Here is a 20365-nt window from a genome sequence, read left to right on the forward strand (position 1 = left end):
ACTGTACTTTATTCCTCTCCTGCACTCAGCAAGTTGATTTTCTGGCTGCTATCTACTTTGCAGCCTACATCTGACAAGATCAACGGTTTAAGGGCCTCGAGCCAGACGGCCTTGCTCCAACAGACCCACTGAAAGGAGTCGAGGGATGCCGTGGTGGTTCAGAGCCAAGCTGGAAGAGGACTGAAAGAGGGCAAGACAAGCAGGAGGCAGGCTCCCTTCCCCTGACCCAGAGACTAACAAAGAGCAGCCTCTGAAGAGCACAAACTGCTATGGGCAAAGACAAAGTATTAAAAAAACAACAAGAAAAAAACACCAACTTTTTAACACCTAACTAGACCACTAACATAAGTCACAATTTCTGTGCTTGTAAGAGCAAGTCCGCACATCAGCTCACCGAGAGCAGAAAAGAGGTACTCTATTACTATTCCTCTGTGTGTTCAGGAAAAGGTTTTCCATTTTTACTGCTTCCCAAAGACAAATGCTTTCTTCAAGCCCTGGGCAAGACGATGCTGCCTGCAAGAGCCTGACTGATAGGAAGCCAGCTTGATGGTTCAGGTCTCATGTGTCACAATAATCAGCTAAAGAAGAGCAAGCTGAAGGGGTGTGCGTGTGTGTGCAGAGGCATACGGAAAGTGCTGCATTTTGGCTTAAGATTTCACCTTGCCGAGGTGAAATATAGACCACCTTTTCAGTTGCGGAGTGTTTCCATTCAGTTACATAAAAAACAGTCTCTGCTCAGGTTCCATGGAAAATAAAAACAATCAAACGCAATCCTCACAGTGTGGAACAGAGATTAACGGAAGGAAGCAAAAACAATATGAATCTGAGACTGATGAATCCAAGTTTGGAAAGGCTTGCCCAGAACAGCTTTATTTAATGGAAAGAATTGGACTGACTGACAACAATGCTCGCTAAATCCTTCCTGAAACAAGATCCATAAATCCAGTACAAAGCTCACATCAAACATAACTGTTGGCTTTAACTGTTGTCAAAAGGTACAACTTCAACCATCAATTTCTGATAGAAGCAGTTGCACACGTTAGTGCAGGTGTACTTCAAACTACAAGAACCAACGGCTGAACAGGGAAGCAGAAAAGATACAAAACCAGAAACCAATTGCTTTAAATAAGATGCAAATTGTAAGAAGGGAGAAGTTGAAGCCAGATTTGCCACCGCTCAGTTGCATTCCCAGACTTGCAGCCAACTTAGCCCTACAGCTTCATTTTTCCACTGACTTCCAGTTAGCATTAAAAAAAAGTAGCTAGGAAGCTTCCACAGTACCCCTCAATGTTTTCTCTTTCCCCCCCCGAGAGAATGCTCTTGCATTGCAGAACTTCTACTCTCCCCCAACTATTTCACCTGATTGCTTGCACATAAAGAAATTTAACACCAATTTAAACTGACAGCCACAAAACGTATAGACCAGTCCCACTGCTGTCATGCTAGCGGCTCAGTCTGAAGATATTAATGCAGAGAATTTTTCAGTGCAGTCCTTCCACTAGGAGCCAGTGGATCTGCAATAGTTGTTACAGTGGATTTCTCTCATCTGAGCAAGCACCAGCAAGAAGTTTTTGTAGTTTTTCCTCCTCTCTACAATGCAGACTACCTCCTGTAGTCCTAACATATCAACGGCCTCATTAGGCTGCGTGTGATGGAAAGAAAAACTCTATAACTTAGAATAAATTGTGAGAAGAGTTATCTAAGCTGATAGTGAAAATGGACCCGCCGGAGCAAGCGGGTGAAATGTTTATATGCAAGCAGCAAGAGAAAGACCTCTCCAAACCCTGGATCAGGTGCTTTTTCTTGGCCTTTTATTATTTTTTCTTTTCTTCTTTAAAGGAACATGGTAGCAATTATGTTCTTGCTTTTCTACAAACATCAGAAGTGCTTGTGGGAAGAGAACACCAGAAACTTCTCATTTAATATTAAAAGTGCATGACAAGAACTATTTCATCTCTTGCTCACCAGATCTGCCTGATGGTGGTGTGCTACCAGGCGGAGGGCAGCAAACAAGAGTGCACGTCAAGCGTACTCAGAGTCTGGGGAAGAGAAAGCAAGGGAACAGAAGTACAGTACTTTTATTCCTCTCCCCCCCCCTTTTCTTGTATTGTGAGAGAGGAGAATCCCAAGAGAAAGCTTGAAACAAGCCCATTTCCTACAGCCATATCCTGTTTGCCAGCTCTGATACATAGCTCCAGGCAGAGCGCCCAGTACAGGGTAAGAAATTTAACTAAGAAAAAACGGTAGGGACCACAATCTAGATACCAAGAGAAGCACAGCAGCTCAGAAATAAGCCACCTATAGGAAACAACTGATACATCCAACCTTCAGTGACACTTAGGTACAGCCTATACGAACGTACCTATTTTGAGATACTATTGTCACAGACAAAAAGGGAAGGAAAGAGTCAACTCCAGAGACATTCCTTAAGCATCTTACCAAAACAAAGAACTCGTGTAGTGACACTGCCTTTTACTTTTTAAGCTAAATTAAGTCTAAAAATCCACTTTCATTTCATTTCAATTTCATTGAAAAAAACCACCGAAAAACCTCAACCAAGATCTGGCAAAACATTTCTGTAAGAAAACGCTTTAGAAGGGAAGCATTCATAGCATAAAAGCCTTTACATAGCTTCTTTGAAACACGATTCTGTTCACCTGACATATGCTATCTCAATATTTGACAAAGATTATTTGTTAGAAGTAATTTCCAGTGAAGGAACTGGGCACCAGAACTTGTGTTTTCCAAGAGGAGGTACAGTTACTAACATCAGCCTTAGGACGGCACCCTGGTCCCAGAGCTACCTGCTTCCCTTGGCTGCCTCCTCTCTCCTTCCCTGCCTCTGATGCCAGGGGCCCTCCGAGTTTAACACCTGCAGATCACCCCGTGCACGTGCTTTGCGAGAGCACAGAGCGCGGCCTCTCCACAGCAGTGGTGTAAACGTGCGGAACAGCCCGCACGGAAGACTGCGCAGCCCGCGGGAGCCCACCGGCGGTTAACAGCTGCCCCACGTTGCAGCCAGCAGCACAGCTCCCAGCAGTCTCCACCTGAAGCCACCACGGCCTGCAGCAACGCGCCTCGCTCTGCAGAGCCCCTGAATTCTGCTCTCAAGTCACTTTTGCTTCCTACAGTGAAACAGGAATTCAGAGGTGAAATATCAGCACCACAGGACAGGGCTTGAGGTGTCAAGCTACTTTGAGGATTTTTTTTTTTTTACAGATTGTTGCAGTGCAGAATCACGTAGAAGGTGAGGCTGGGCTGTGAGGAATCTTAAGCCTCACAGCAGCAAAGGAAAGGCTGAGGAGAGCTGACAAAATTAATTTCTTGCACAAGCTTTCTTCCTTAGTACATAGTGCTAAAAATTCTTCTTCATAGTCTGGAGTAGATGCAAAGCGTAAAAGCAAGTATCCTCACTGGGATATGTGCTCCTTCGTGAATGGATCCCACGGAGTTTTTGCAGAGTTTGGTCCTTCTGTACCCAGAAGGGGGAAGCTGGAAGAAGCTATTTTCAGATATTTGTTGGTATTTGAGGCAATCCTCCGTCTGTGCTGACTGTTCAGACTCTCACTCTGACACGCACCAACATGCAAATTCAGAACAGCCTATTTCAGCAGAGCAGACAGAAATAATTGCAACAACAGAACTGGACTTGAAGAAGTGAAATATGCAAGGGGAAGCAGCTCCAGAAAGGACTTTTCTTCAAGTTTAAAGACAAACAGAAAAAGCCTGGCTCTTCCTTTGGAGAAAGGCAAGCCACACCTGTGTCAATAATCTGTGGTATTTGGTACTGCAGGGAGTGAAGAGTCTGCCGCAACATGTATGCCTGGCGGGGAGGAAGGAACAAGCGTGTCCGTGGACATGTCTCATCTTCTAAACATCTCAAGAGCTGGACTGAAGCCAGCAGCTCTAAAGTAGGTAAGCCAGTTTCAGAGACCAACAACGCCGTGATCTATCTCCCTCTCAGGCAGACAGAGCTGGAGATACAGAAGTACGTGGGGCAAGGGGCAAAATAATCAAAGATGCCAAATACTATCTTGTTTCCTGCATGCAAAACTGTTTAACCACGCTGATATTCGCTGGCAATAACTAAGGGCAACCACCTGGTTATAAAACGGGAACCAGGTATCAGCTGTTGTAATGTTTGAGCACCCACTGTAACAGTGTCCAGGACAGCAGTACAAGCTGAGTTAACTCCACTCCCCCTAAAGGCTCTGCATGTAACGCCGACTGCTAAACTGCCAAACTCTCTGGTTCCCTGACAGAGCGCTGGAAAACAGTGTGCCAAACCTAAAGCGAGGGAAAAATATGTTGAGTCGGAAGCACAGACAGCATTTTACACAATTATATTAAAAGGAAGCTAGAATACAGAACAAGATGAATCTGAGACTGCTGTGCTTATCACTGGCACCTTCAGGCTGTGCTCACAGGTAAACGAATGAGTGGGAAACAAACCACAGTTCACGCTTGGAAAGTGTTTGGAAAGAGGCACACAGCACAGCCATGCATAACACAAGGCCATTTTAAAAATACAGCTGCTGTTCTGCCAGTTCTGCCCATCAGAGGCCAATACTGACCCACGCTGCATCAAAAAGCCGGGACACACACACACACATAATGACATTTTTTTGTTTCTGATGAGCCGTTGGGAGTGCGTCCTACAACACACTTACAAACCAGTTATATCCTACCAGATCCAGCAACCGCAAGACGACTAATACACAGCCACTTCAGCCATCGCAGAGTGCACTGGTTTTGGGCGGAACAGCAGTTTTAATACGTGTTCTTCAGTTCTATGGCCTTTAACATATTCTAAGTGGAATTTTCAAGACTACCTGTCAACAACCAAAAGCATTAAGAGGTGGTATTTCCTAAGCAACCTTCATAATTTGCCACCGCAAAAGTAAAAGATACAAATTATTTTCTAAAGCTTACCAATGCCAGCTCCTTCTGTACAGCTTGCTGTGGAACACCTAAACGGAACAGCAGTGCTTTAATGATGCAACTTTTCCCCAACACACTTTTTTCCCCTTCTTCAGAACAAAACAGTTATACTTGAGGTGAAAGTTACTGAGTAAGTTCAGGCATCTTTTGAGAATCTGGCTTGATGAATGTATCTTGAATTCAGAAAAATTAATATGCCTTATCAAAATAAGAGTTAATTAGAGGGATTACGTTACTGCACACACCCACCCATTTACTGGTTCTTAGCACTTACCACTTTTACTTTAAATCAAGATAATTTCGGTATTTAAACAAACAGGTTAATGGGCAGGCAAGATAAAAAAACCATTGCAATCAAAAGCCTGTATCTAAGTATTAGTACACACCTATGCATCACAACACAGTAAAATTACTTTACAGGTATGCTGGATCAACAAAAGCTAAACATAATAAAGAGTTGATGATTATCAGGAGGTGGTACTCAGGCATGCTTAAAAACATCGTATTCCTCTGAAAATTTGACACCCTTCTGCTAGACCCCAGTTTGGCTGCCTTTCCATACAGTGCCACAAGGATGCAGAGGGGACCCTTACCACAAAACCAGAAAAGGAAAACATCAAAGTAGCCACCTGCTTTGAAAAACTGTGTCAGGCATTCACTCGCTAAGGGAGTGGCAATATTTATCGGCTTTCCTGCACTGGCTAGTCCTGATACCACAATCAAGGTTCAAAAGTTAATGATTTCCCCCTGTGAAAACTCCAGTAAGCCAACCTGCAGGGCTGGGCTCTGTCCTTGATCAGCGCTTGCAACCTGTTATTCATCCAGCCCTGCAATATGAAGTACAGAACCCCTCAGGTGAGACTTGGAGCACAAGGTCAATATTTCATTTAAGGTTCATTTTCCTTCTTTCTGCAGGGCTGGTCCATTTAGTGAGCTCTGAAGGCTTGTATCTTGTTACTGCACCAAGGCTGTAACCATAGCCAGCTGCTGGCAAGAGCCCAAGCAACTTGCACTCACCGCACAGCCCATTAACCCTCGTCATTCCAAACCAATGCCAGCAGAACACCAAATTTCACACCCATTTCCCCAGCGTCCTTTGTTTTGTACCCACGGCTCCATTATCTGAGGAAAAGACATATAGAACCTGTCCGGGCTTTGGGATTCCATCTTTAACACCAGCCTTTGCCAACAGCTTCTGTTGACCATTTCTTTTCCCTTCTAAGCAGGCGGCCGTGTTTCTGAAGTGCTTCTAAGACAGTTGCTTGGTTACAGCTGGTGACTGCTCACTCAAAACCAGGGACCCCTGAAATGATTTTGGTCACCAACAAACACGTCCTGCTCCAGAGCCTGAGCACATCCTCCCAGAGCGAAATTTGGGAGAGTAATTAGTTTTAACTAGATTTGAATCTCCCATTTTTCATGAGGCCCTGAAGCACCTTACATCCTCTAACTGCATTTTGAAGCATCTGACTTGGCTACTTAAAGAGGAAGATTCTGCTTTCTGCTGCAAGCCCACAGCATTTGGGACTGGTTCACAGGTGCTCAGTAACAGAGAATCCCGTGGGCCAGAAGTTTGCTCTGGAAGAACGCTTTCAGATGATTAATCAAGATCAAGAAGGGCATACTCCCTGGAATCAAGACAAAAACCTGAGATAACTATAAACTCCATAGGGTGGGGGAGAAAAACATCTCCCCTTTGGGGCTATTTGAGGCAGGCTCCAAATTCCACTCTCCCCACCACCACTTCACCAGACAGTTTTTACATCATTCCGCACCTTCAGCCTCCTGGGTCTACACCCACAGCTGACACCAACCAAACCTTCTGGAGGCTTTGTGTCTGGTGCTACCCAAGTGCAGAATGAGGCCAAATCACAGGACGCACCAGCAACAAGGGAACGACTTCTTCACACAACCTGGCTCAAGTGTCCTGGTCAATTATTCAAGACAATCTCAAAGTAGTTCATTCATATGTACAAAGAGGCAAACACTAAAAAGTGCTGAATATATATATTCAGGACTTGAAGAGACTATGATGAATTGCAATGTTTTACCTCATTCATGCATTGTAAAGGATTTACGCTCTGCGTAGTCAGATTCAGACCCTGGAAAAGCCCTAACCGTATACAAAGAGCCCGTGACACCTATTTAAGCATGTTTCCAGGTCTGTGATGTCTTACAATGAAATCGATAGAGCAAGAACAACTACAGCACTCAGCTGGGACAAAACAAAACAACGTTATCCAAAAGAGTTAACAAGTTATAATCAAGTGCCCCGCTTTTTGCTGCACTTTGGATTTACAGTAACTCCAACTCTTACTCACTAGTTGTCACAGATATTGCAAGCTCAGAGCAATAAGGAAGAATGAGGAGAACACTGCCGCTTGGTGGAAAAGGGGGATAGGAAACATTTGCAACTGCTCCAAGTAAAACTACTTTGACAATGATGTTCCATCTCCCCCCATCCCGAGTGAATTTCTTAACAGCATGGCTAGTGCGACTCCACCAGTGTCCCACAGAATGCCGTACGGCAACGTGCCTCCTGTTACCAGCACAGCACTGGGCTGCCTTGCAGGATGCTGCGTAGCAAAGGCGTGCTTCTACCTCTCCCCCAAGTGCCAGCTGGCTATTTAGCTAGAAGTCAAGAAAACCCAAAAGGCCAGAGGCGGCTATTCCCTTTTTCAATTGTGTATGAAGACATCTGTTAAGGATGACATGGAGGTCTGGAAGTGGTGAAGTTCAGATTTGCTTCCCTGCTATTCTTCTCAGATCCTCACCTTTCATGCCACACTACAAATTACATTTTACCTCTCTCATGGTTTTTTTTGTTTGTGTTTTGTTTTGTTTTTTTTGGTGTTTTGGGTTTTTTTTTGTTTTGTTGTTGTTGTTTTTTTTATTTAACTTTAGTTTACATTTTCTTGCGAGTGTACCCAAGATACCAAATGCTTTTAATGCATTCAGTGTTTCTTTGCTTCCCCACTGAAACTGAAACACTGCTCCGGGGCCAGGTGTAGCTCTACTTCAGAAGGGCAAAACGCACCGAGGCAGTAGCACATAGAACCCACTGAAAGCAAGAGGCTTTTTAAACAAGACAACATGAAACGTCAGCAACATATTAAAGCAGTAGCCACACAATTCAGTGGCAAGATTTCTGTAATGCATCATTACTCAGACAAGAGCTACTATAGTCTGATTTTGTTCTTTCTGTCTTTGCCAGATCTTTTCTCCACTGCCCTGAAGTCCTAGAGCCCTTTTAGAGGAGACAAACGCAAACCATTGCAACAGGGCCCTACTAGAGAGGCTGTAGTGATGTACACCAGATTTCTCTTTTAAGGAAAACCCATCTGTTCTTCTTTCACAGCACGCATTTCAGTCCAGCAGCTTTTACAGAAACATCTTGCTAGCACGCTTCCCAGCCACAATGGCAAAAATTTATAAGTAGAAAAAGGATAAAAGTGAGAGATTACCTTTTCCTCTCTTCCAAAAAAAGGTAATTTTTCTTGCGACAAGGAAAGGAGACAATACATTCCATTTCCAAGCGCCTCCTACCTGTATGCCAAAGGCGTTAATGGTATTTCACACAGTGATGCAAGAGACTTCAGCTGCAGTACAGCTGCCAAGATTTCCAACTGTGTATCACCATAAAGCCATAAAAATATTGTGGATACTGGAACAAGGTGCTGCTATAAAAGTCATTTAAGCAGAATAGCCAAACACATTCATTTGCCTTCGTCTTGTCCTGCGCCAATTCAAATGCTCTAAAGAATCTCAGTTTGCAGCACAGTCCTCTGGTTTCCTTAGCAGAGCTCAGAGACTGTCTGCATCCTTGAGGAAGCTACTGGATAAAATAAAGGCCCTCGCAATTGTCATTCACTCGGTACCCCACAGGACTGCTTATATTGCATGGGGGACTGAACTAGCATAGACATTTGAGCGCAGTTCTCTATGAAGTTTCAAATGGATCTGGTCTTTTGTCTGTCTGCCAGCTTTTAGCCTGATGTGTTTCTATGTGCTGTTAAACACTTGTTCGGCAGAAACAAGATGTAATAAAGACAACTTCAACTATTTATGACAGCTATCATCTCGGGATCTTACTTCACTTTTTAAATTTTAAATACAACCTTTACAGAACAGCTTCATTCAGAAGGACAGAAAGAGAAGTGGAGACAACTGAATTGATTTTGCCACATTTCATGACCTCTAGGAGCATAAGATCATGTATTCATTAAGTTGTTCTAAACGAATGTGCTGGTTTGGGCTGGGATAGGGTTAATTTTCCTCACAGTAGCTAGCACGGGGCTATGGTTTGGATTTGTGCTGGAAAGTGTTGACAACACAGGGCTGATTTAGTTACTGCGGAGCAGGGCTTACACAGGGTCCAGGCCTTTTCTGCCTCTCCCCCACCCCGCAGCGAGCTGGCTGGGGGCACAAGGGGCTGGGAGGGGGCACGGCCGGGACAGCTGCCCCCAGGGCTGTCCCACACCGTATGGCGTCATGCTCAGCACACAGAGCTGGGGGAGAAGGAGGAAGGGGGGACGCTGGGAGTGATGGTGTTTGTCTCCCCAAGTAACGGTTACACGTGCTGGAGCCCTGCTTCCCTGGAGCTGGCTGAGCACCCGCCGGCCGAGGGGAAGTACTGAGTGAAGTCCTCATTTTGCTCGGCTTGCGTGCGCAGCAAAGAGCTGTCTTTATCTCAGCCCACAAGTTTTCTCGCTTCTACCCTTCCGATCCTCTCCCCCGTCCCACCGGGGAGGGGAGTGAGTGAGCAGCTGCGTGGTGCTTAGTTGCCAGCTGGGGTTAAACCACGACAACAAAGAAAGTATTCCAACTAACACTGGTCCTAAGAGAATTCTGTACTGAATACTGCATCTCCCAGAGCTCTGCAAAACAGGTGAGATGCTGTCAGAAAACCTACCTCAGATCTAATGCACAAGATGACTAAGTCCATGTATGCAGATCTTGGTCATGACTCAGCCTATAGCCTAACTGGTTAACTACTTTTGGCAGAAGCCAGAACTAAAGTAAAAAAAAAAAAAAAAACACGTTACAGCTACAAAAAGGAAAGTATGGAACTAGCTATGGAAGATCACAAACGAACACCAAGCCATGCTGTTAAGACTTATTCCTCTTGTACTGAGCTTCCCCCCCACCACCATACCACACTTCCAAATACCTTTAGGTCACCAGCCTCAGGTTTTTCAGTCTCTGAATCGTCATCTTCCTACAAGACAAGAATTTACAGGATTAAGCTTAAAGAGCAGGCTTGGCAAGTAACTGCACTTACAGCAAAGGGCTTGCATTCAGCAGCCCAGCAGTAGTCCAAGACCCTTTCCACGGAAGGTAGTTTTGCCCCACCCACTCATGACCAGAAAACAAGTCCTACAGTCAGGGAAAGAAGTGTTTGTTTGGTTTTTGATTTGGGTTTTTTGTGTGTTTTTGTTGTTTTTTTTTTTAAGGCAAAAGCATCACTCAGTAGCAGATGTCCCCCGCAAAACTCATGCAGCTCCTGAATGCTCAGAACTAGACAATAAGAAGCAACAGAACTGGGAAAAAAGCATTTGTCATTTGATAATTCTGTCTCCTCCAGTTGGCAAGGGAGCTTTTTGCACTTGCCCCCGTTTAGCAGAACTCACAGAAAAAGCAGCATTTGCAAGACCTATTATACTCCCAAGCATACATCAGCAACACACAGAGGACACGCAGCTGGCCTGCCGTCCAACCAAACATGCAGGCTTGGTGAGGGCCTGGCCTAGCACCAAGTTCCAAAGATCCGGTGATGCCAGCAGACACCGCATCTTTCTTATTTGCGTAGTGCTCTCGTAGCCTCATTCGCAGATGACGTGAACTTGCAAAGAAGGGAATAACTGACAAATTTCACTGTTTTAGGTAACGGACTGCATTCAGTTTTTATTTCTATCCAGAAATAAACCAAAGAACGGGGCAAATTTCTGCCCTGTGAGAGCTTAAAATACTGAACTCAGCCTCGTGTAAAATTCTACACCATGTGAGGAGTAAGCTCCAGCTTTGGTCCCAGCTGGTAGGTAAGCCTACTGTTCCACTGCCCTATGAGCTACTTCACTGGGGATCCTAGAGTTACCTATGTTTCTAGACATAAATACATACTCTGGGTTCAAAACAAGTTTGAGGAGCAGAAAATGTTTTTCTTGCTCACACAACTCAGCAGAATGGTTTTTCCTCCAAACTTCGCCACAAATTTCAACTTTGGCCCCAAAACAAGAACTTGGTGTTTCAGCTTCAAAAAGAAAAACAAAGAAGAAGTGAGATGATTACATGCAACTGAAAGGAAGAGTTTACAGCGAAATGCCCACCTCAGAGTATTAGCACACGAGCAAGTTCTGGCAAGGCAAGCTAGAGAACGACCACACAATAATGTCAGTAGGTTTTAATTGCCTGAATTAACATGCATATCCCACAGAAGTGAGGCATCGAACTCCTCCACTTCGGCTACTCTTCAGCTTACCTTTCTGAAACGCACACATGTGCCAATAATTCAGTCTTAACTGTCAAAGTTTAGTACCAGGAAGTTTGTAACTAGAGATGAACCATAGTACCAAGTAACTCGGTGTTTACCACAAACGAGATTTCTCTCCCCTCCACAGTTGCACCTATACTATAGAGATAAGAGTAATTTTCAACAAAGCAACAATGGGTTGAATCCGTCATGTTATAGACAGGTAACCGAAACAGCTCCCCAAACCTCCTAACTTAGCAGGGGATATCACTGAAACAACATCAACAAACAAAGAAGCATCACTGAGAACTGCCTTTGAAAAGACAGAGGCTTTTCAGTCACTGTTGAGGTAGATAAGCACAGAGGTGTTTAGATAAAAGCCCAGGACAACCTGAGTCCAACTCACTTCTTTCTAAAACCAACTCATAACCAATACAAGGTACTGGCACAAGCAGTATCAAGGAAGCTCTCGATTCTGGTCAAAGAATATTTAATCCAAAAAACCAAGCATTGCTCTCCTGCAGTAAGACTGGAGAGAAGGCACCCCGTGTAACCTGCGCACATCTGTACAGTAACTGCAAATACACGCGAAACCTGCTGGCTGACAGCGGAGCGACTCGATCGATTGCAGTTACCTGAACAGCACCTTGCACCTCCCGGATGATGGACAGCTGCGACCTGCACTGAAAGTTGTACGCGCAATAAAGGCTGCTCCATTTACCTGCCCATTCGTCAATGCTAACTAACCACAGCTGGTATTGACAAGCATCTGGATCACACCTACCACTTTCTTTAAACTAAAGAGATCTCACTGAAGGGGGTCTAGAAGTTTTGGATATAAAAAGAATAATTACTAAAGCAGTAAAAAAGTTTCGCTACTTTGCTTAGCCAGACGCCAGGAGCGGACCCTGAATGCTCCTGCTTGCACCTTCTCCAGTTAGCAACAGAACAAAACCAAAAGCAAGAACAAGAGACAGACAAATTTCTTGTCTGCTACTTGGGAAAACAGATAGCAGAAACAGTGAGCGTCCATAAGAGACTGATCTAATGCACGCAAAGTAGATTTCAATGAGGAAAGGTTATAGTAACATAGCCCTATTTCTTTCCTCTACTGGGTAACCAAAAAAACTAGAACAGGGACAAGATAACACATCCTTAATGCAGTGGTAAGCAAGAGGTTGATGAGAAAGAACGGAGACGAGAACCTCCCTCCCTGCTCCCCCAGAACTCACTGTTCTGCTCTTACAGACACGCGATTGAATGATCTGTCCTTCGTGCATTACAGCTGCACTCGCAGGCAGCGAGCTGCATGCCCTGTCTCACGATGTACCAATTATCTCGATATTTAGGTGATGTTATACACATGCCATGCACCTATAACAAACAAAAGCCACCCACGTCTAGACAGGACACTGTTACATCAAGGTAACCTGATGCAGTGAGTGGGTTTAGTCATACACAAAAGAATAATTTAAGACATCACAGAACTTTATGCTTTTTAATCCTCCAGCCGACCATGCAACAGCATGTTCCTTTTACAAGATTCTCGTATATGTCAACTATGCTTAGAGAATAATTTTCATTTAGTGTGGCTGTTGACTTGTACCGGCCTTTTTCCCGTAAGAGCGTCAAACAGGTTAGTAACAAGCAACACGAGCTGCGTCAAGCTGCTGACGGGTTTCAAGCCAAATGCTTTCCACTTGAAAAGAAAGTCAACTGAAGTATTTTGGAGAGTGCTAAAACCCACACCAGGAGTCAGATATTCCGGGTTCCAGGTTGGGTTGCCGGTCAGGGGCTTTCCTTGGAGAGAGAAAAGCCGCTGCAACGGGCGAAAGGGGTCGGGGCAAGCTCTCGGAGCAGAGAGGTACTTACTGACTGCCTGCTGTTCTCGTCATCCTCTTCTTCATACCCGTCCTCGTCCCCATCCAGGCGGGTGAAGTCGTCGTCTCCGTACCCAACCGAGACCAGGCCTCCTTTCTCTCCTAAAGAGGAAAGGAAAAAGAAAACCATGAGGAAAAAAGGAGGTGGGAACGAACGGGGCCTTTCCTTCACTGAGGGGAAGGCGGCGGGCCGGGGCGGGCCGCGCGGGGGAACCCCCGCGCGGCCCGCCCCGGCCCGCCGCCTTCCCCGGTTCCCTCCCTGCCCTCACCCGTAGCCGCTCCCCCATCGCTTCCCGCCGTCCCGGCCTCGCTGTCCGACTCCGGGTCCGAATCCTCGGCATAAACCGCCAACGAGGAAAGAACGCTTCGTTTCGCCGCCGCCATCTTCCGCCTCCGATGCAGCGGACTTCCGGCGCACAGAGATGACGCGCGTAGAGCAGTCGCCATAGCAACACCGCCCTTCTTCTTCCGCCTTAAGCGAGCTGGCGTTAAAGCGAGAGAGCTCCGGCGTCCGCGCACGGTGAGAGGAAAAAATCCATCAGCGAGGCGGAGCAGGGTTTCTATGGGAGAGGAGGGATAAAAGGTGCGCGGCCTGTTTATAGCGGGGGGGGTGTGGCTCTTTAAGAGCGGCTTTTGACGTCATCGCGCGGCGCCGCGACAGCAGCTGCCGGGCCCTGAGCAAGTGCGAGGGGGACGGGGCGAGGAGGGGTACGGCCGTGGCGGGGGGGGGGGGGGGACGGAACGCGAGGCGGCGGAAGGATACAGCCCGCCCGGGGAGGGGGGGGGGGTGAAAGGGGCCCCGCCGCATGTCCCCCCCCCCCCCGTGTTGGGGTGCGGGTGGGTTTGGGGTCCCCCCGCCTCTATGGCGGCCCTCAGCCCCCAGCTGTGCCCGGCCCGTGCCCCGCGGGGAGGACTCAGCCGGGGGCTGCCCCAGAATAAACGATATTGGGGTCCCCTCCAGTGAGGGGGGCTGGATAGCATCCTGGGGGGCTACACAAATGGGGGGAGCCTGGCGGGGCAGCCACGGGGAGGCCGCGCAGGCGGGCACGGGACGGGGCGTTGGGGTTTAGCGTGGGTTCCCGTCGCTGTTCACAGCTCTGAGATGAGCGGCGAGGCTCCCCCGGGCCTGGAAGGCAGGGTCCGGAAAACCCTGCGGAAGGTCTTCGGGTTTGAGTCCTTCAAGACCTCCCTGCAGGAGAGCGCGACCATGACTGTGGCAAGAGGTGAGGCTCAGCGTCGGGAAGATGTGAAACGCGTCTGGTTTTCACTGCAGGAGTCGGTATCGTGCCTGCTCGGAGGAGGCGCGTCGCCCGGACTAGGCAGGACCACCTGGCCCTCCAAGCCCTCCTCTGCTCCGAGATCGTTTCGGTGGCACAGGAGCACGAGCACGTGCTGTGCACAAGCGCTCTGAGCACGGCTTTGCCCTGCCTGTTCTCCTTTGCATTTGTTTTGTAACCCCACTACTGCATCAACCAGAAATTAGGAAACCTTAAAGTACGGTCTTGCTGCTGTCTCCACTGGAGGCACCTGCCTACATGTTTACCGTCAGATGAGGTCAAAACTGCTTACACTTACACGTTTCCAGAGTAAACCTGTCCTTGTTGTAGACGATGTTAGACAGCGATGATACCAGTAGAAGACTTGATTTCCTGCCGTAGTTTATCCCTGTTCTCTGAACCACGTGGCCGTTATCAGAAACACGATTTTGCTGGCTTAACGTATCCACCACCATACCGCTGTTGGCTGGACAGGCAGCTCACGCGTGTGAGCTGCCAACGTCAGCTCCCCTGGCAGGTCTCACAATGCGAATCAGAACAGTGTCAAGCTCGGCACTCGGGGTATAGTTACAATTTTCTTCTGTCGCCAGGAGCTGTGCAGCCGTGCTATTGACAACGGAGTGGCCAAAAGCGGTGTTCTGTCAGCAGGGTGTCTCTGCTCGTTAACATTGCAGGCACTGGCATCTCCCTGACTTGAAGTGGACACTGCTTAGCGCAGGGACAGTTACTAACTGCATGATGTTATCTACGCGGTTGAGATTTCCAACCCTTATTTCCCATGAGGTACCTTTCTGGGATAAGCTTTAAGAGGATGTGGTGAAGATCTGTCATGGGGCTGGTAATTTGGTAACTGGAGGTCTGTAAGATGAGTGAAAGCAGCTCGTCTGGAAGAGAATTAGCATGAATAACTTGTTTAACTTCTCTTTAGCTTGGTTTCTGTGTATCTTCTGGTACTTTTGTAAGGCTGTTTCTAAATGTTTACAAAGCAATCAGAGATTCTTTGAAGGAAACCATTGCAGGCATGCAAAGTATTCCTGTGCTTTTAGAACCTAAAATGAAGTGTCTTTTGTTGGTATGCCACATGGCACGCACATACAAATGCTGTTTCTCACAGATGACAAGCCTTTCTGCCCACCCCTCCAGTCAGAGCCCTGGGAACTCACCACCGCTCAGTGGCCTTGAGCTTTCTTCTGTTGTCTTTGCAGGAGAGAAGGATGTCTTTGTATGCATGCCCACAGGGGCAGGGAAATCCTTGTGCTACCAGCTTCCTGCAGTTCTGGCAGTGGGCATCACCATTGTCATTTCACCTCTGATTGCACTGATTCAGGTAACTCTCTCCTGTTAGCTGTGGAAAAGCAGTCAGTGAAGGGGGTCGGGAGACTCTGGAGGCTCGGCTGCCTCTTGTCTTTCTGTCCACGAGTCTCTGCTGTTGGCCTGCCCCTGGATTCTCGTCTTGATGTCTCGGTGTGTTTTCCTTACCCTGGGGATAGGTGAAGAGACTGCAACTTAGCTGCAGAGCAGAGTAACTCTGGTATGATACTATGCAGCTCTCTAAAAGGAGGTTTTTCTTCTTTAATAATGACCTGGTGGTTTTTATAACGGAGCCTTTCTCCATTTTCTCCAGTTGTCTTTTACCTCCAGTGTGCTATACAGAAGCAACAAAGTAGAGTACCTCAAATGGACCAAACTGGATCTTTCCCCAGGAGAAAACTGCCGTTTTACCTGTAAAGTAATAACTCTGGGACTGATGAAGTTGCCTTTGAAGGCATAATTTGTTCTGCATCAAAATGTTTTTTTTGTTGCCGTCAGTCTCTCTGTCATGGGAAGAAGCTGGTTTAGCAGAGCTGCTCCTTCAGCACTTTCATCTGTGAGACCCTTTTTTTCTGTGTTTTGCCTTTTCTACTGTTTCCTCACCTGTTGGGAGAAATACCCCCCTGTAAGAGCAGCCGTAGCATGGCTTAGACTTCTGTAAAGCATCTGATAAACACTGCGTGATATCTGGTGTCGTAGGCTGCTGGTTTGGTTGTTGTGGTGGTTTTTCTTTTTAACTACTTTACATTCTTAACGTAATACATTTTAAGAATTAAAGGCAGGCTTGGTGATACATCTCAGAAAGGAGTTATAAATAGTGAATTTGTTCCAAGTGAGAGGATTTCTAATTAAACTCTGGCACAGGCAATATTTTATCAGTGAAATGGAGGTTAAAAAAGTTACCACTGTAAGATTTGCAGGTGAAGCAGAATGTGTCGGAGTGACAAACAGGTTGAGATGGGCTCCGTGAGTCTTAGGGAACAGAGCTGGAGTGAACCTTCAGAGGTCTCCTCATCAAGCCCTGAGATGGGGTGGCTGTGCCCGAAACCACCATGACGTATTTCAGTGTAGCCAAGCTTCGAGAGCTTAGTCTGTGTAGTTTATTATAGGGAAGGCTGAGAGTTGACTTCATGAACAGAAAACAGTGGATGTTAAATCAATCACTGAAACCAGTTATTGAGTGAAATAATGAGATACCCGTTTTTCAGGACTATTCATGTCTTCTGAAATGTTATGTGCTGGTTAAGTGCAGGTGCACAGCTCAGTGTAGGGGTAGGGAGGTGAAGTTGTGCGCCCAGGGCTCGCCTGGATGTATCTGGATGTGATGCCATGTTTTCTCGCTTTTCATGGCGTGATTCTCATCCAGACTTGTTCTGTTGCAGTGGCGATTTGCATGATTCTTGTATTTTGTCCTGTCTCGCTGTGTTTATAACATCCTTTAGCTATTCTGGAATGAAATGCACTCTGGTTTTGTTGGGCGGTGGTATTCATTTTCCATCTGTGACAACTTGATTGTGTAAATCCCGAGACGCGTTGGTGGCTCGTTTCAGCTCACTGTGGCTATGATGAGTTATTTTGCACGGACCCCTGCTAGTGTTCCCTAGCAGCAAAACGACTGTCTTAAAGTGAATGGATGCACAAAAATGCAGTTGGGTGTTAGAGCTGGACAGATACGCTCACAGTTGAAGATGAAGGCATCTAGAGTTGAAGTTCTAAGGACTCAGACTGTAGGTGTATGTTGTCCTGAGACTCGATCCTGGAGGTGGAAGTTGGGGCCTCACCTGGATCTCCCTAGTAGTCTGTCTGGGTGATGGTGGCTTTCTTTACATCCGTTTGCTTTTCATTTAATTTTAATTTTCTATTTACTCTAGGATCAAGTGGATCACTTGCTGGCTCTGAAGATCAAAGCCTGCTCTCTGAACTCCAAGCTTTCTGCCCAGGAAAAGAAGACCATCCTGGCTGACTTAGCAAGTGAGAAGCCCCAAGTAAAGCTCCTGTACATCACCCCAGAGATGGCAGCCGCCTCTTCCTTCCAACCTACGCTGAACTCCCTGGTGTCCCGAAACCTCTTGTCCTACCTGATAATCGATGAAGCGCACTGCGTCTCCCAGTGGGGACACGACTTCCGACCCGACTACCTACGGCTGGGCACCCTGCGCACTCGCATACCCAATACGCCGTGCGTTGCCTTGACTGCCACCGCCACCAAGCAGGTCCAGGAGGACATTGTGGCAGCGCTTAAGTTAAAGCAGCCGCTTTCCACGTTTAAGACTCCTTGCTTCAGATCTAACTTGTTCTATGATGTGCAGTTCAAAGAGCTCTTGACGGATCCATATGGCAACTTGAAGGATTTCTGTCTGAAGGCGCTTGAAGTGAAGAACACCACTGGGGTAGGTTTTACATTTGGGGAAGAGGGCTAAACCGAACAAAATCTACCTTAACGGCCGCTGACCTTCCAGTGGTTGGTATGGCCCCGACAGGTCTGTGGCAGGGAAGGAGGAGGTCCCTGGAAGGAAAGTGCTCACATGTATTTTTTTAGTTTCTCTAAAAGTGCTCACATATGTTTTTTAGTTCCTCTAAAATAGGTAGAATGCGAAGCCTGCATTCCTTTCGGAGGTGTCCTCGGAAAGGGGTTGGTCTAAAAGAAAATGAATTAGGAATATGCGACTAGCATTTCTGTCTTGGTTTGTCATCTCCCAGACAATCATTGTACGTTCGATTGTGTTCCGCTTTTCTAGCGTGGCGAGGATGAACAGAAGCATTTGGAGGGTTGTATTGGATTTCCTGCTCTAACGCTAATTTCCAAAACAACTCTCAGCAACTCGGTTATAACTTCTGCACCTGAGTTTATCTGTAAGGCAGAGGGAGACTGCTTCCTGCCTTGTGCCCACTGGGAGAGGACTGGGGGACTGTATTTGGTTGATGCTAGGCCTTGTTGGACCTGTGAGGAAACTCTCTTTATGTCTGATTTACTTTTGCGCTGCAACAGTATCTTTCAGTTGCTGGGGAATCGGCTTGGGGAAGGGATGAGCTTTAGGCATCCCTCCTGTCTCCGCCATACTGATGACTGCAGCTTTGTTGATTGGCTTCAGCCTCACGCACTTTCTCTCCTGTCTGCCCAGGTGTACTCCGGTTGTGGCATCGTGTACTGCAGGATGAGGGATGTGTGTGACCAGCTGGCCATTGAGTTGTGCTACCGAGGGGTGAAAGCCAAGGCGTATCACGCAGGTACTGGAAGCTGCATCTGCAGCTCTCGGTAGCTGGTAGAACCCAACTGTACTTGCTGTGTTAAGGCCTGGGTTGGGGCTACCTAGCAAACAGCTTTCTAGGCATGGTCTGCAACGTGTCTGATGCTCACGCGGCGGCAGGTCCGTGAGGTAAGTGCGGGGCCTTCGACAGAACGGCACTCCCTTCACTCCACAACTGTTGGTTTTGTTGGATCTTGCATGGCCTAAATATAACAACTGCTTTTATCCCAGGAGGGATCTGAATTTTTCTCTTTGGAATAGAAACAGCTGCTGCTGACTTCTGCTTGATCGCAGGCCAATTTAAACATGGGCAGAGAGGAGCGTGTACATCAGTCAGCTTTAGTGAGGGGGTTGCTTGCAATGGGGGAATGGAGGAGGAAGAAAATCATCGTTTCTCTTCTTTTTTCTTTTTTTTCTTTTTTTGTTTTGTTGTTGTTTCCTCTCCTCTTTTTTCCTTTCCCAGGACTCAAGGCAGCTGACAGGACTTCAATCCAGAATGAATGGATGGAGGAGAAGATCCCTGTTATTGTTGCAACCATCAGTTTTGGAATGGGAGTAGACAAAGCAAACGTCAGGTGGGTGAGGCTGTGTTGTGCACCACCAGAGCCTGAAACCTGAGCAGTGGGAAGGGAAAGCCTCTGTCTCTCTGTTACCGGATAGATCTGACTCAAATGCCTGATGAACACTTGCTAAAACCCACAAAAACAGAGCTGGAGGGTTTTTATCTTAGAAGCAGCAAAAACAAACCTGGAAGGGTTTTGTAAAGAAATTAAAAACAAGGCACCAGAGCTCCTCTTTGCCAGTCATCTTCAAAACCAAAACTGGAGGAATGCTTGTTTTTTGCCACACCCTCCGGGGTTTCAAAAAGAGCCATCTCGATGCAATCACAGCTGTGCCTTTCACTTCCCTTAGTGCAATAGTTGCTGTTAAAAAGCAGTGACAAGAAAATCTGAACCTAAAATAATTCATACACCCTCTACCAAAATAGTCAGAGCCAGCTTTTCTTAGAGATCTCCTTTTGCAATGCAATGGGGAAAAAAAAATAGCAGTTCACAAATGGCAATAACCATATAAAAAATACAGCTGTAGTCCAAGGACAGAAACTTTGCACATGTTTTCAGTTGCTGTTCCTCTGGGACTTGTAACTGTCACCATAGTTGCTCTGTGTTGTTAGAATTCCTGCACTGCAGTATAGCTGTGCTGAGTGTTGTGAGCTGGGATCACTTAGTAGAGGGGTAA

General features: G+C 46.7%; 2 protein-coding genes across 13 annotated transcripts in view; one reads left to right on the forward strand and one right to left on the reverse strand.

Annotated features, from left to right (window-relative positions):
• The window catches only part of SAP30BP (SAP30 binding protein), a 31695-nt gene extending 17834 nt beyond the window's left edge, over positions 1-13861 (reverse strand). Inside the window, exons 1-3 of one of the 2 annotated variants that reach the window (XM_087751023.1) lie at positions 13560-13860; positions 13283-13392; positions 10112-10159 (exon numbers count right to left, since the gene is read on the reverse strand). In XM_087751023.1, coding sequence (XP_087607149.1) covers positions 10112-10159; positions 13283-13392; positions 13560-13737 — 336 coding nt within the window. In that variant the 5' untranslated portion in view covers positions 13738-13860. Of the gene's footprint in view, positions 1-10111; positions 10160-13282; positions 13393-13559 lie in introns of both variants that reach the window. The other variant, XM_087751024.1, reaches the window with a different exon arrangement.
• The window catches only part of RECQL5 (RecQ like helicase 5), a 39199-nt gene continuing 32570 nt past the window's right edge, over positions 13737-20365 (forward strand). For 8 of the 11 annotated variants that reach the window (XR_015703266.1, XR_015703268.1, XR_015703267.1 and 5 more), the window contains exons 1-6: positions 13942-13998; positions 14386-14513; positions 15773-15894; positions 17750-18268; positions 19001-19106; positions 19590-19701. Coding sequence is in view for 8 of the 11 variants with exons in the window: in XM_087751017.1 (XP_087607143.1) it covers positions 14393-14513; positions 15773-15894; positions 17750-18268; positions 19001-19106; positions 19590-19701 (980 nt within the window). In the remaining 3 variants the exon portion in view is untranslated. Of the gene's footprint in view, positions 13874-13941; positions 13999-14383; positions 14514-15772; positions 15895-17749; positions 18269-19000; positions 19107-19589; positions 19702-20365 lie in introns of those variants that run through there. The other 3 variants (XM_087751014.1, XM_087751015.1, XM_087751021.1) reach the window with 3 other exon arrangements.

Source organism: Nipponia nippon, unplaced genomic scaffold (genome assembly GCF_047370975.1).
Source record: "Nipponia nippon isolate SJK-2023a ecotype South Korea unplaced genomic scaffold, ASM4737097v1 scaffold_14, whole genome shotgun sequence".
NCBI lineage: Eukaryota > Metazoa > Chordata > Aves > Pelecaniformes > Threskiornithidae > Nipponia > Nipponia nippon.